The 16,544-nt window shown below is 43.6% G+C and overlaps 1 protein-coding gene across 2 annotated transcripts in view; it reads right to left on the bottom strand.

Moving 5' to 3' along the window:
* Positions 1-11,894: 11,894 nt before the first annotated feature.
* Positions 11,895-16,544, bottom strand: part of PM20D2 (peptidase M20 domain containing 2) — a 34,898-nt gene continuing 30,248 nt past the window's right edge. For both annotated transcript variants that reach the window (XR_010599536.1, XM_005299711.5), the window contains exon 7: positions 11,895-12,456. Coding sequence is in view for 1 of the 2 variants with exons in the window: in XM_005299711.5 (XP_005299768.2) it covers positions 12,257-12,456 (200 nt within the window). In the remaining variant the exon portion in view is untranslated. The remainder of the gene's footprint in view (positions 12,457-16,544) is intronic.

The following is a 16,544-nucleotide window of genomic DNA, read 5'->3' as shown; positions in this document are numbered from 1 at the left end:
CTACAGATTAAAAGAAAATTGGATGTGTGTGTATCTACATATTCATAGTGGTCTCACTACATCTGGGTTGAAATGCACTGGCAGGGTGTGTGGAGAGAAGCTTTGACAGATCCTTGCTCACTTGTAATTTTTGTGCTTGTTAACATTTCTGGATTAACAGCCCAGGAGAAAGTGAAGGTCTCAGCCTAGCTACATAATTAATAAAAAGCACTTACATAGGGGAAGCCACGCTTTCAGTGCCACAAACTGTCACTTTTCAGCAACATGGGCACTGCTACTGCATGCTAAATTATTACTTGGGTGGAACAGCAGGGATGGAAGTAGCTAGAGGCAACACCAGTCAGAGAAACAGGTAAAATAACTGGAAGCCAGGCTGAAAAGACATTGGCTCCTCATTTCCCTTCTCCATCAAAAAAAACACCCCATAACAACCCAAGTCCCAGTACACTTCCTCTCACACCTGCCTCATGTCTGAGAGTAGTGGCTAAATCTGCACTGAACAGATCTAAACTCTTGCTTAGATCTGAGGACCAAGCAGACTTCAGGTCCCTAAGGCTCACTTTTCTCATACTCTCTCACATGGCAGCATTGAGTGTGCAAGGACGAGTAAAGACCAAGCAAGGTTAGAACACAGACTGTACATCTGCCGTGGGGGCAGCATGTAGCAGAGGTTCTGCCATTTATCAGAATTAGACCTGTTGCAAACAATATATACAAGCAATTAATACACTGAATTTCAAGGCCAAGTAGGTTGTAGCTTAGTACACGGACCCATAGACTTTGAGGCCAGATGGGACCATCGAGATCGTCTAGTCTGACCTCCTCATGTTGCAGGTCACAGAACCTTTCCACTTTCCAAAGAGCAGCAAGTACAGAGTTAAGGGACTTAACAAAGCTAAGGTTTTTGTATTAACCAAGTAATTGGTTACTAGACATAGGGTCTCTGGGCTGGAGCCTGGAGTAGTGGGCAGGCCTGAGTTTCCCTACCAGCCGCTGGGGAAGTGGCACAGTCACGGTGGATCAGAAAACTGCCTGAGCCTGTTTGTCCAGTGGATCTTTGTACCCTGGAAAAGGCAAACTATAGTGCCCTGGCCAGAAGGAAGACCACCAGCTCCTCCCCAACATTGCTCATGCATCTATTTAGATGTCTTGAGAGATCTGAAACTGTTTCACCATGCAGTTATCCCAGTCATCACAAACAACTATTTATATTTCTAATAATTGAATCCCCCATTACTATTACCTGTCTCTTCCTAATAATAGGGATCCACTCCTCTAGAGGGGTATCCTCAGTGCGAGGTCTCTGAGGGCCATGAACTGCTTGCACACCTATGCCATCTGCACACAAAGCAGGTAATTGTACATGCTGCATTCAGTCCCACTCTGCTGCTGGAGTTCTGCCTCCATTATTTTTACACTTGCAGGGTTTTGTTTGTTCTTTGTGCGGGTTTTTTTTTGGGGGGGGGGAGGGGGGATAATTAGCCTAAGTTTAAAGTATGTTTGTTAGGTGCATCTGGCGCTCATGCTCCCTCTTGAAACTCCCTTGCAAAATTTCCATTTCCTGCTCCTGTTCACTCGCTAGCTGCTCTGGTTGCTTAGGAACTGGTTTTTTAAACCCCTGTTCTCTGAGCCCTGGTCTACACTACGAGTTTAGGTCGACTTTAGCAGGGTTAAATCGAATTAAGCCTGGACACGTCCACATGACGAAGCCCTTTCTTTCAACTTAAAAGGCCCTTTAAACCGATTTCTTTACTCCATCTCCAACGAGGGGATTAGCGCTAAAATCGGCCTTTGCGGGTTGGATTTGGGGTAGTGTGGATGGAATTTGACATTATTGGCCTCCGGGAGCTATCCCACAGTGCTTCCTTGTGACCGCTCTGGACAGCACTCTCAACTCAGATGCATTGACCAGGTAGACAGGAAAAGCCCCGCGAACTTTTGAATTTCATTTCCTGTTTGCCCAGCGTGGAGAGCACAGGTGACCACGGAGGGAGGGGGAAGCAAATGAATACAGAACAAATCTGGTCCATCTATTTTTTACATCTTAAGCTGGCAGCAGATGGTGCAGCAAGGCTGATAGCCCTCGGCATCTTCTGGGTGCTTGGCAGAAGATACTGTACTACGACTGCTAGCCATCATCATCAAGACAGTTCAATAGGACTGCCGGCAGGACTGAATCTCCAGGAGACAAAGCATGTCTGCCCAGGTGCCTATGATTGAACTGGAGTACAAAGACGACAGATACCAGTTGTAATACACCAACTACTGCCAAAAGGCAAGGGGCTGCTGCTGTGTAGCAATGCAGCCCCATGTCTGCCAGCACCCAGATCGCCGATGAAGGCTACCAGTCATACTGCACCATCTACTGCCAAAAGGCAATTAGCTGCTGCTGTGTAGCAATGCAATACCACGTCTGCTGCCACCCAGATGACATATGGTGACGGTGAGCTGAGCTGAGCTGAGCAGGCTCCATGCTTGCTGTGGTATGTTCTCTGCACAGGTAACCCAGGTAAAAAGACGCGAATCGATTGTCTGCCGTTGCTCTGACGGAGGAGGAGAGGCCTGACGGCATGTACCCAGAACCCCCCGCGACACTGTTTTGCATCATCAGGCATTGGGTCTCAACCCAGAATTCCAATGGGTGGCGGAGACTGCAGGAACTGTGGGATAGCTACCCACAGTGCAACGCTCCGGAAGTCGACGCTAGCCTGGGTACTGTGGACGTGGTCCGCTGGCTTCATGCACTTAGAGCATTTTATGTGGGGACACACACAATCGACTGTATAAAACCGATATCTATAAAACCGGCTTCTATAAATTCGACCTAATTTCGTAGTGTAGACATACCCTGGGTTAGCCCTGTCCCCTTGTCAAAGCATCTTAAAGGGATTAGGGAATCATAGGATGGCAGACTAGGGCCTCAGTAGGGAGCTCTCAGCCTTGCCTAGCAAGCCAGTAGGCTCAGGATACACTCCCTAAAACAGACCACACTGTAAACTTCAATCAAGCAGGCACACGGCTAGCAAGCAATCATACAATAAACAACTCACCCAGAGTCACAAAATCACTCCTCTTTCACCTGGAAAACCTGCTAGGCCGCTCCTAATTTTTTCTCCACCCCGAGGCATACCACTGATAGAGCTACTGAAGTGAACTAAAAGGATGTGAACTCCAACTTTGGAAATATGTACAACACAAGGTGTGATCTTGAGAGAACTAGATACTTTCTTTTTTCCTATGTGAGGGACCATAAATCTGGGTTGTTTTGTCTTCGTGGTATGCTCCCCAGCCTGCAAGGCTTGCTTCCAAAATGAGTATGCAAGGTCTAGAGTGAAAATTGGTTTGGCATTCAGCATGTTTGTACTTATCTACTCCCTACCTTCAGACACGACATGGGAAGGCCACCCAATTTTGCATTGTGCCCGGTGGTGGCAGTGTTTCATGTCCTCACAAGGAATGTCTGGAGACCTGTTTTGTAAAATCTTACTAAGGGGATGATACCAGTGTCTGGCACTAGCACTCCGAGCTGATGGAGATAATTGATTGTGGCTGGCCACTGCCGGGAAACAACTGATACAATGCAGTATGGGGTCTTTTGAAACCTTTGCTACAGTAGTACAGATATGACTAGAACCATGCCTATTTTGAACCCTGGGAAGAGCAGGTCTCTGCACAGTGTGTTTGATGTTCAACAACTGGCAGGCATACATTCTTTCCAACAGGTGTCAAGTGATGAGTCAATCTGTTTCTCTGGACAAGACCCAGATTAGGATGTTGTCAGTGAATGCATGGCTTGCAACCTGAGCCTTATTGTGATGACTATCAGCTGTTAAAGACTCTGGCTGCAAAGGGTAAGTCAAAGGGAAGTGTTGTACAGGAATGGGTAACTGTTCCACATAAATGCTCACTTGTCTATTGTCATGGTGAGGATTTAATTGGTTTTGGAAGAAAAGGTATTGAAATCTTCTTTGGGAACCTCTCTTCTAGATTTTTCCTTCTGCTAGGGGAAACGGTCTCTTATTGAATACCATTAGTGTGAGTAGCAAGGATTGCTATACTGGATTTGATAGTGACGAAGGAGGCCTCTCCACATTCTCAGATATTAATTTCTTTAAATGTTTCCTTAAAAAGCCTTTCATTTGTAAATCTGGATCTACAGGATAGTTGTTTGGTATGATTTATTGCTATAAATGGGTGAAGCAATGTCTTCTTGTAGCCATTGAGTTGAGTCATTGCTCCTGTCACAAATCACACAAAGACACAGGAAAATTGTCAAGAAAGCATATTTTATGCACCACTGCCAAATTTTGATCAGACGGTGAACCCACAATCTCTCACACTAACAGTAAGGATTGTATCCTTAGATAAGCCACTTGTTTGCCACCAAATAGGCTTTCCTTACTAAGTCAGGAATACTTGTCTTCTAAATTGCTACAGTCAAGGATTTGAAATTGCTGTGTAGTGTGTCCTCACTCTTATGGTCTCGGGAATCTTTTGGAAGGAAGTTGCCTTCAGAAAGTGTGACTGTTTCATGGGTGGAGCTACTACTACACCATCCTTAGGTTCCCAAACCTATGAAGTATCTTTGTTTTTATATAAAATCTTAGTTTAACATACCCAGGTCTTATGAGGTCCTCAGAGAAAACTCTACATTATTTTGTTTGAGGGGGAAGACAATGATTCATGCAGGGTTTGGTGTTTTTTGGTGCAGGCAGGGAGCGGTTGATGAATATGGTACTTCCCCAGGCACTTTAGATGCAGTGAGGTAGCAAACTGTTTATTCTAAAAAACGAACAGGAGTACTTGTGGCACCTTAGAGACTAACAAATTTAAGGTGCCACAAGTACTCACCAGGAGTTGGTGGGAGGAAGGAGGGGGAATGGTTAATGGTGCCACAAGTACTCCTGTTCTTTTTGCGGATACAGACTAACATGGCTGCTACTCTGAAACCTGTTTATTCTAAGGATCACTCAACCAAGGACAGGTAGGACGACAAATATCCTGTTTGTGGGAATGCCTGCCTGCTCCCCCAGGCTGTCTAGCAGTCATTTGAGTGCTTTAGGAGAGACCTAATACCTTCTCATGGGACTTTACTCAGTACACCAGGAGTATTTAACACGGGAAAGGATTTCTCCCTTGTCATCCCATGATGGTGAAGCTGTGTGGGGAACGGAGTCCTCATGAGTCTCTATTCTGGGCAGAGGCCCAGATCTACAAAAGGACTTAGGTATTGTGATGCTGAGTGTTGCACCACCTAACTTTTAGGTGCCTAGAAAATCACAAGAACACCACTGTAAGCCACAAAGCCTGAGTTTGGCATGGATATCCCTATACAACGAATAGGGAGAGAGAGGTACCTTAGAACATGATTCACAAAAGTCAAAACGCTAGGTGGGGAGCTGCCTAAGAGTCATTGGGAGATACTGACGAGAGGGATGGGTCCTCTTAAGCCTCTCTTGCATATAGATGTCCAAATCTGGGCTCTCTATCCACTGTGGGGGGAGGGAGAAGGATTGATCTAAGTTACGCAACTTCAGCTATGTGAATAATGTAGCTGAAGTCAATGTACTACTTACTGCAGTGTCTTCAGCGGTCGATTTATTGTATCTAGATTAGATGCAATAAATCAACCCCCGCTGGATCAATCACTGCCTGTCGATCCAGCCAGTAAATGTAGACAAGCCCTAAAAGTCACTGGACCAGAGAAAGAATGACTCTGTAGCCTAGTGGTTAGGGCACCCATCTGGGAAGTGGCACCCAGTCCAGTCCCCCTGCCCCAATGACTCAATTATTTATCCTCAGTGGAACAGCTTCATCAGGAGAAAGAGAGACCCACATCAGAATATCCCATAGCTCACCTGAGAGGTGAGAGAATGGAGAGAAGTTGAGCCCTGTTGAGCTATCTGCAGGGCAGGCGGCTACGGATCACTGAAGAATGATGACCTGAAAGAGGGCCTAGAAGGCCAGAGCCAGTCCACAGGCCAAACATTTGATTTATCTGGATCATATCTAAAGATAAAGCATGACCCTAGTTCAAAAAAGCAAGAGATATCATAATGAAAACCTGTATTTCACATAGTGGCACAAAGTGCTGCTAGGTGTACATTGCAAGTGCTTGCTTAAAATAGATGTGGTTTGGCCTTTTCTCTACCCCACACACAAAATATTTGTAACAGAATGGAGATGTACATCAGTTACCTTCCAAAACTCAGTCAGCAAATGCAGAGTAGCACCTAGTCAGTCAAGTATTCCAACAGACTTGACCAGTACAAGACTATTTTAAATAACATTCATCTGCCACCTTTGTTCTTTATTCTGAGTTATTCAAAACAATAAGTACTCAAACCACCACAGCCACTAAATAGTTTATTTTTACTTAAGATTTAATGTGTACTGAATACACTGCACATCACTAAAAGCTTATTGCACAATCAAAAGCAATAGTGATAGCAGAACAGCAATGATTTACTAGAAAACACAAGTAAAGAGCATACCTGATATACAATAAGCTTTGATGAAAGGATACTCTACCCTTATAACCAGCTGAAGTACCTGTTTTGTAACATACAAGGTTCTTTCTTCCTCAAAAACAGCTTCATGAAAGGAGGAATTCTCTATAGAGGTGTTTCATGGGCTGCTTTTGCTTTCTAGGCACATCTTTTGCTCAAGTTCTAGGATGGATATTTATCAGATCACTAAAAAGCAACAGAGGGTCCTGTGGCACCTTTAAGACTAACAGAAGTATTGGGAGCATAAGCTTTGCAATATACAAAAACCTGTAGGAGAACACTTCAACCTCCCTGGCCACACAATAGCAGATGGAAAGGTAGCCATCTTACAGCAAAAAAACTTCAGGACCAGACTCCAAAGAGAAACTGCTGAGCTCCAGTTCATTTGCAAATTTGATCAGGATTAAACAAATCAGATCAGGATTAAACAAAGACTGTGAATGGCTATCCAACTACAGAAGCAGTTTCTCCTCCCTTGGTGTTCACACCTCAACTGCTAGCAGAGCACCTCACTCTCCCTGATTGAACTAACCTCGTTATCTCCATACTGATTTATACCTGCCTCTGGAGATTTCCATTACTTGCATCTGAAGTGAGGTTCTTACCCACAAAAGCTTATGCTCCCAATACTTCTGTTAGTCTCTAAGGTGCCACAGGACCCTCTGTTGCTTTTTACAGATTCAGACTAACACGGCTACCCCTCTGATATCAGTTCACTGCAGCTTATTAGACATGAAGAGGTATAAATTCATCACAAGAGTTTTATATGGATCCTGCAACCTTAAGATAAATATGCTGCACTTAGGTGTCACACTTATTCAACTTCAAGTAAATAATTACAGCCAGCTAGTAATGCATTTTGAATAATTGGTACAATTGAATATTTATGCCAAAGATACTCCAATATTTTTCAAAACTGAGGGTACTTTGAATAAAGTGTAAACAGAGAATTGGGGGAAAGAGGAAGCAATTATAGCAATAAAAAGCTAGAAAGACACCACGTGGGGTTTTCAAAAATGACAACGTGATTCAGGAACACAGGTAACTGAAAGTCAATTGGACTTGTGCTCCCATGTCACTTAGGCTCAGATCCACAAAGGGACTGAGATGCTGTGACTCTGAGCATTGCAATGCCGCACTTTGAGGTGCCTAGAAAAATCACAAGAACAACACTGCAATCCACAAAGCCTGAGTTAGATGCCAAAGCTCCTATTCAGTGAATGGGGAGAGGTGCCTTAGAATGCAACCCACAAAAGTCAGCTGGCTAGGTGGGGAGCCACTTATGCTAGCCAATGGAAAATGCCAAAGAGAGGGTTGTGTGTTGAGCCTGCCTATCTCGGAGTGATCCATGAAAAAGAACCCTTCTTTTGGAGTTAGATGGCTTAGGCGTCTAAGTCATTTCTTGTAGGAATGAGTTAGGCACCTGCCTCATTCCACACGAAAGTAGCTGGAAGAGGAGGAGCCCACCTTATAACTTTTCACCTACTGCACTCACCTGGGATATGGGAAACCCAGGTTCAATTCCTCTCCACACATACTTAATGGGGAAAAGAGGCTTTGAACAGTTGTTTCCCACTTCTCAGGAGCGTACTCTAACCACTGAGTTATGCGATAGTCTGATGGGGGAGGGGAGGGGGCTCCCTCAGTCTCACCTGTTGAAGCTGTTCTGCTATGTATAATAAAGAGTGATTGGACCAGGGGGACTGGATCCTGGGTCTAACCCCCAGGCTAGAGTCACTCTCTGGCTGGCCCAATGATTATTTAAATATTTATCCACAGTGGCACACTCATTGGGACAGCAAGAGAATTAACTCTGTAGCTTAGAGCACCCACCTGGCAGGTAACATTTTCCAAAAATTTCAGCATTGGCCTATAATTAACCTTCACCTTGTATAACTGAACACAATTCTCCTTACCCCCCACACCTCAAATAGGGAAGAAACAGATGTGTAGAAAAGCAGTATGAGGAGGGGGAAGGAGAAATATTCCTCACCCACGCCACTTCTAAAGGAACTGCCAGGAGAGGGGAAAGGAAAGAAGATATTGCACTGGAGTTAGAGCCACAAACTCACATCATCACATCTTGAAATGGCCTTGTAAGGTTTGCAATGTTATGTCAATTAAACATCATCATCCAATACTGATGCTATATCATAATGCAAAATGCCAGGAAGCATCAAAACATAGTATTGCAATGTTGGGGCTCAGATGTAAAGTTCTCAGAATAATTTCTGCAGATGGCTTAGAAGTATTATTGCTACATTTGTGCATTAGCATTATGTCAGGATAAAGTGTGCACAGATTAATAACCAGGCCTACAGTTAACTTGCCCTGAAGTCCATTAATTCTTTCAAAAGTGGTTTATTATTGCTGCAGAAAATAGGATGCACACAAGTAGGAAATGAACATCATAATCTGTGTGAACTAAATGCTGAAAGAAAACTAGTTCCTGACACATCACACTAAATTAGAAAAATGAGGTCAAGTTACAGGTTCAAGTAGAGTTGACAGCTCTGCAAAAAGGCTTAAAACTGCAAAGGGTACCAGCACTTGTTTGAACCCAACCCACTGTAGAGAAGGTAGAACAGATAAATCCCTGTAAGAACTAGAAGTTTAATTCTGTGCTTCAGTTGGTAGAGAGTGGAGGGGAGAAACAAACACTCTGTCTTTGCAACTCTTAAACTGTTTAATGTAGGTGTTTTGAATCCAATGTTAGTGAAATGTGTCAGACACTTGAAACAAAAGGTCCCCTACTCATCTACAAGATAGGGCAGCAGAAATATGAATTACCTATACCTCACAATTGTTGTATGCAGTGTTGTTGTAGCTGTGTTGGTCCAGGATCTTAGAGAGACAAAGTCGGTGAGGTAATATCTTTTACTGTACCAACTTCTATTGGTGAGAGAGACAAGCTTTCGAGCATACCAAAAGCAATCCCAGACCTGAAGAAGAGCTCTGTGTAAGCTCAAAAGCTTGTCTCTCTCACCAACAAAAGTTGGTCGAATAAAAGATATTACCTCCACCCACTCTCTCTCTCTCTCATACCTCACTGAGGACTTACAACTATTTCTAAAGGAGATACCACCAAAAAAAAACAAAACAACCCATGAAGGCCAATCAAGCATGAAGATTTTTCCTTTGGTCCTGTGCTGATCAACTGGAAAGGCCAAAGGTTCAATGAAGTCCTAGATTTATAATATTTTGCCCCTTGAACCTTTGGCCTTTCCACTTGATCAGCACAAGACCACAAGATAAATCTGCTCTCAGGGATGCCTTCCCAAATACTTTAAACAATTTTGGAACAGGAGAGTGGTTTCAGTTTTATCCATTAAGGAAACCTCCAGTTAGAACAACCTATGGTCCCAGCAGGGTGCATTTTAAATGGACCAAGTGGAAGAGCAGCATTGTCATCTCTAAAGGGTACAGCCAATATAGACGTTTATGTTTAGCTTTTAGCTGGTTTGGGTTGGGATTCTCTCAGTCAGGACAAGGGGAATGCTGTGAGATGAGGGTTTGTACATCCTTATCTGACACAGTGGGGCTTATGGATTCTTGAAGAACTTCAGGGAAACCAATATTTTTACCTGCTGATCCAAAACCTGTAAAACTTTGGATACAGGCAAGATCTTAATTGGCTATAAAATGAAGACTCGGTCTCCTATTAATCCAAGGACAAATACTGTTAGCTAAAAGGATCGATGGACTATTGATGACAGTGACTGAAGTGTTTGGATAAATACTGAGATACTACAATATTTTTTTTAAAAGGTCTGAAGAAATCCAGGGCCCCACTATTTTATAGTGTAGCCTAACATGTAATTTCTCGAAGATCAAAGGGAAAAGAATGTATGTGCTCTAAACTAGAGAATGGAACACAGGGATCAGCAACCTTTGGCACGCAGCCCGCCAGGGTAAGCCCCCTGGCAGGCACATCCCTCGGCCCATGCCGCTTCCCACAGCCCCTATTGGCCTGGAGCGGCGAACTGCGGCCAGTGGGAGCTGTGATCAGCCGAACCTGTGGACGCAGCAGGTAAACAAACCGGCCCGCCAGGGTGTTTACCCTGGGGGGCCACGTGCCAAAGGTTGCCGATCCCTGGTGTAACATCAGCAGAGGTATTGAAGTTTCTCTAGGAAGAAAAAAATGGTAGATTTATTATCTAAGTAACTTTTAAACAAGATGATTATGAAAATGTTCATTTGCTATACAATTGTATGGGACTTAGCTTCCAGTTGGTATTACATGCAGCATTTTGAATACAAAAGTTCTGTGATTTAACTTTGTATGTTTTCCAGAAAGTCCTGAACAGACAAACACTGTTCTAGGATTTACCACAGAAACTAATTACATGGGGAAATATAAGAGTAGGTGTATATAATTTACTCCATTGTCCATCAACATTAGGAAAAAAAAATCTCTAAGTCAGACATGTATCTGAAAGAATACCAAATTACACCTCTACCTCGATACAACGCTGTCCTTGGGAGTCAAAAAAAAAAAATCTTACCGCGTTATAGGTGAAACTGCGTTATATCAAACTTGCTTTGATCCACCGGAGTGCGCAGCTCTCTCTCCCCCATCCCCCCCGGAGCACTGCTTTATCGCATTCTAACTGAATTCGTGTTATATTGGGTCACGTTATATCGAGGTAGAGGTGTACATTCCATTTTGCGCAGCTGTTCTCTTTGCTTGGTTATGTTAGTGTTGAATCCTAGTCTTTCAACAACACATGATTTGGAAATTGACAGGAATGAGAGCTGGGGAGACTATTTCTGTATGACAAAGCACCAGGGCTAAGAATTAAAATAAATAAAATAATTTTAAAAAATAGATTTGATGCTGGGTTTAAGAAAATTGCACTGGTTTTAATTTAAGCTGTTTTTAAACCAACTTAAGCAAAATTTTGTGTGGACACTTATTTTGGTTTAGCTTAAACAGATTATTAAACTTAAGTTAAACCAAAATATAAGGAGTGTCTATGAAGCCTTTTGTACTAGTTTAACTGAATTGGCTTTTAAAAAAAAGATTGACACCTTTAAACAGGTGCAGCTTTCTCCTGCAGACAAGACCTACGTTGAACTCCTATGAGCAAGCCCTGATTTTTGGAAGCATTCCGTTCCAATTAAGTTCCGTGGGAGATGCTAGGAGTTCAGCACCACTGAAAAATAAGGCTACCAATTTAGGCACCTACATAGAATTTTATTTTAGGCACCCTATTTTGGCTCAAGTGTACAGATTTACCCTCTCTGGTATGTTACTTTCCCCTGAAAGTTTGTACTTTAGCTAGGGGATGGGGTTGTTATACATCTTGTACAGATTTCAACACATGGTTCCTCCAGTCCTTCCCCACAAAAGGTTTACCATGACAGGTCAATGTATTTAGGGTATTTTTAATAGGTGAGCTTTTCTATGTGGTTCTGCCATCTTAACCTGAAATGTGGATGTTGTAGCTGTAGACTGAAGTACTGTGCAAAAAGCATTCAACCAATTGTCTGTCATTGTGGATCAACCATCCAAATAGATTCAAAAAGCGTGTATCATTTTATAGCATGCAAAATTACAACTACATGGTTATTTTTAAGAGGAAATTTTTTTTTGAAAGTAATGAGACCATTTGGTTTCCCTACATCCCTTAAAAAAAAAAAAAAAAGTCAACCTTCCTCCAGCTAAGAAATCTGTCCTGCCTCCTTTGGAATTCAAGTAGAACATTTATTCCGTTAACATGGAAGTATTTAGGTTTTAGTTTTGTTTAACGTGTTGCACATGCTGCCGCTGGGCCAGATTCTTTGCCTTGTTCCGTTACATTTAAGTGGCCTTTCTCTTTTAGAGTCGTTTGTCTGAAGTCTTCTCTGACTTTTTCCAACAGATCTGGCTTGAAGATAACATCTAGTGCAGTCATTGCCAAAGCTTTTGCTGCACGTAGAGCGTAGAACTGTGCTTCTTGAGACCCTGTGGTAAAACCAAAACACCACTTCAGGTTAAAAATCTAGCCACTGAAAATCTGTACAACAGCAAAGCATTCAAATAAATTAATATTATTGGAAATAGAACAACCTTAAAAAAGTCAAAGTCTCAGTGACATCTAACTAAAACCAATATTACTTGTTTTACAGAAAGTCCTACTTGTAGAACGTAAAATGCCTGGAAATGAACAACTGAGGGATCCCATCTATTTCCCAGTGCCATATAATCCTGTCAGTATGTGGATTTTTTTTCTAAACCTGTAACAGGAAGCTAGGCAGAAGGGACTGGAGGGGTTTATGATAAGCTCTACAATAAAGTAGAGAGAACATAGCTTTAAAAATAAATGCCAAAACACTTCATTAGAGGTGGTAAGGCTGCCCAGTGGTGCCTCCCACCCTTCTAGAATGTGGGGTGGCGAACCTTAAACCCGAAAAGCAGAAAATAAAAATTTACAGTACATGCCACCACTGCAATGCAGCTTTAACTCTGCTGTGCTCAAGTGACATCCCAACACACACACACACACACACACACACGCTCTCTCTCACTCTATCCAGAATGGGTTGGAACCAGAACACATGACAACTGTAGGACATTTTGGCTAAGGCAAAACTCAGTTTTAGCTTGGTGACAAACGTTACCACTCCTTCACCCTTGCCCAGAGGACTGCTTCTGACACACTGCCTTCACTAAGCCCCAGGGTCACATATGCCAGACCCTCCCCCCCCCACCCCATATTGACAATCCCCATGACAAAACCACTGTTGGTCACCGCTACTAGCGCAGCCTAGAGAACTCAGCACTAAATGAGGCATAGTTGATCCCTCAAGGTACACATGCACTATTCTGCATATCACAGTGACAGCTGTGCCAATCTGCTCCAGCTAATCCCTCCACCATTCAGTTCAGCTACATCTAACAGTAAACTGCTCTGCCTCCACATTCCCAGCGCCGCGCATCCAGCCTCATACACCACCAGTTCCACCCTCCTCTCTGCCACTCCATTTTTATAACACTCTTGAAGGGGCCATGCTGGAATGCATACAGATAAATGATGCAATTTAATCTTAACTCTGCATTAAGTGTTTTGGCATTTTATTTCCTTGTTTCCTGCCTATCTTGGCCTCTGGACCTTTTTGTCACTTGCAGGGTGGTTTGTACAGTCATTGGTGGTAGAAAGGCTGTGGAAGAGCCCTTCGCGTATATGATTGTTTGCGGTGATTCCTCTTCAGAGCTGAAATATAGGTGCCCAGGGAAGAGAAGGTTGACCTGGAGTGTGTGGGTTTTTTTTTTTTTTTTTTTTTTTTTTTTTTAAATAAGTGTAAAGACATCTGTTTTCTCACTGAAGAGATTGGTTTTAAAGGACAAGTCCTCTATGCTGTTCTGAACCTCCCTGGGGAACCCCAAAAAGTGGAGCCATGACTCCCACTGCATTACTATTGCAGTCATCATAGATTTTGATGTGGTATCGGCTGCATCCACTGCAGAATGCGAGGTTTCAGACACACGTCTACCTTCCTCAACAAAGGGCTGGGGAATTGAGCCCTGTCCTGGGGAGTTTATCTTTGAAATCTAGTAACTGAATAGTTCATAAAAATCATGTTTCACTTACAGGGTCTAGTAGTTAGAAATTCTGAATAGGAAGCTGGTGGATGTCAATACCTTCCTCCCCAGAAGGTTAAGATGTTTAGCTCCCTTATTGGAAGGAGCAGCCCTGGGGTGTTGCTGCCTTAATCTTTCCATAGTTGCTTGTACTACTAGAGAGTCTGGGGTCAGGGTGAGTGCAAAAGGAGCAGAAATCTTGTTAAGACACAAAATAGCCCTTCTTAACCATTTTAGGAATAGAGGTACACGTTGCGGGTGCATGCCATACCACTCCAACTGGTTCCATATGGCATTTGCTGGGAGTGCTAGCCAACTGGGTCTGGTGGGCTGCAGAATGCTCAAGAGCTTTGGCTAAATATCTTCAACTTCCTTAATAGAATTTGAAGCTCTGCTGCCACCCTTTGCAATAGTCCTTGTTATTGCCTATGGTCACGGGGGTGGGGGGGGGGGGGGGGGGGGAAGAGGGGCTGAAGATGGGGCAATTGCCTCATCCATTGAGGAAGATAATATACTTGGGGGTACCGCACGGTGGATCTAATTCATAATCTTCCTCTTCCACGTATCCTGTGGAGCTGGCTGCTGTCATCCAAAAGGAAAGGGATGGTGTGAGTCTCTGGTAGAGCATATGGATCTGGGGTATTGTGCATAAGGGTCCCAGGGTTCCCAATAGGGCCAATCTGAAGGGTCAAAGGTTGATTGGGGTGGACCCTAGGGCATTACCCACGTTCTCTTGGAAGCCCTGTCTGTGCTAACCTCCCTAAGTTGAGGAGTTGACTGTTTGTCTTAGGCATCGGATTCAGCCAATGAGAAGGCCAGATCTAGGCCCAATGGTGGTACTGCCAGTATCAGTGGGAGTAAATTTCAGCTTGTGGATGAAATAGGGGAATGACTTCTTCAGGCGCATCCTCTTCTGGGATAAATATGTAATTCAGAAGGACCAGGCTTGAAAGTAGAGGAGATTGGAGGACCAGGAAGACTAAGATATCCTTTGTAGTAGAATGTCACAGTTCTTCCTGGAGTACAAGGAGACCCGGTTGTCGTTGCGTCAGATCCAGTGCCATTACAGATTCAGTGTTTCCTTTTGGGACTGCCTGGGTACTGCCGTGGAGAGAGGGTCCTGTCTGGAGCTCTTCATTGGTATTGGCAGTTGATGGTCCTTTGACTTAGAGATTGCAGTCAGCACTGGCTTTGCTCTGGCGTGCTTTCCCTTCATAGTCGAAAGGCCTAGGCCGACTAAAGTTCTTGGGACCTGCAAACAAAGACTCACCCTACTTGGAAGAAGTAAACAAAACAAAAAATCCCTTCTCCTGGGCATTGGATTAGAGGGGGACATGTTTTTATACCCATGAGAAGCCCGAAACAATGGTTCTTTAACTGAGCCAGCCTTTACTTGAGAGCTCATGTTCAGAGGGGCACTGCTTGAGATCTCCAGATGATGCAGAGAAAGCAGACTCCCTGGCCTGGATCTGACTGGGGTCTCATGGTTTTTTCCCCCATGAGGTACTTCCTCCGTCAGAACTCTATTCTCCCCTCAGGGTGGGACCGAGCAACAGATACTGCACTTGGCAGAGATATGAGCCTCTCCAAGGCAGTAAAGGGAGCATTGGTGGTCATCACTGAATGGGACATAGCAGGGGAAGGAGACAGTTTTCAAATCCCAGAATTCCTGGCAGAGTCCTACTCCTGAAAGGAACAGGAGTACTTGTGGCACCTTAGAGACTAACAACTTTATTAGAGCATAAGCTTTCGTGGACTCCAGCCCACTTCTTCGGATGCATAAGTGGGCTGTAGTCCACAAAAGCTTATGCTCTAATAAATTTGTTAGTCTCTAAGGTGCCACAAGTACTTCTGACTCCTGAAAGGGGAGACAAAATAAGGTCATCAGGGTGAGTAAAATAAGCTACACTAACTATACAAAAAAAACCTAAAAAAATCACTAATGAACTATATTCAATTATATTTACAGAGATGAAGACAAACTTGATGCAAAGATACTTCTGGACACTGGAGGATTCTGACTCAGGCCATGCAGCAGGAAGAAGGAACTGAGAGGCAGTTGGTCCACACTGCCCCTTATATTCTTGGTGCAGAGCAAGAGGACAACTAGGGCAAAGGTGCGGACCAACGGAGGCTGTTTGCAAGATTTTCCTGGTCTCAGGGGTATGTATGCATGCCCATGTGTGGAATACACATAGGGACCAGCACTCGAGGAAGTCTAAGTTATGGTTTGACAAATGACTGGAATGCCTAGGCGGCAATGCTACTAACATTTAGTGTGTCAAAAACCAGAGCTTCCAGCCTGGTTTCAAAAACCGAGACAGCAACAGAAAGATTAAGACATTTTAAGCTAGGGCAAAAATTCCTTAACATACAAAGCATCATGCGTTAAGCCTCTCAAAAATACTGAAAGACATCTCAGGGAACCCAAACAAAAAGGAGAGTTTCTAGACTAAGCCATATCAGAGATA

This window comes from Chrysemys picta, chromosome 3, assembly GCF_011386835.1.
Source record: "Chrysemys picta bellii isolate R12L10 chromosome 3, ASM1138683v2, whole genome shotgun sequence".
NCBI classification, from domain to species: Eukaryota; Metazoa; Chordata; order Testudines; family Emydidae; genus Chrysemys; species Chrysemys picta.
Note: the sequence above shows the minus strand (reverse complement) of the source record. Positions and strands in the feature narration are given on the sequence as shown.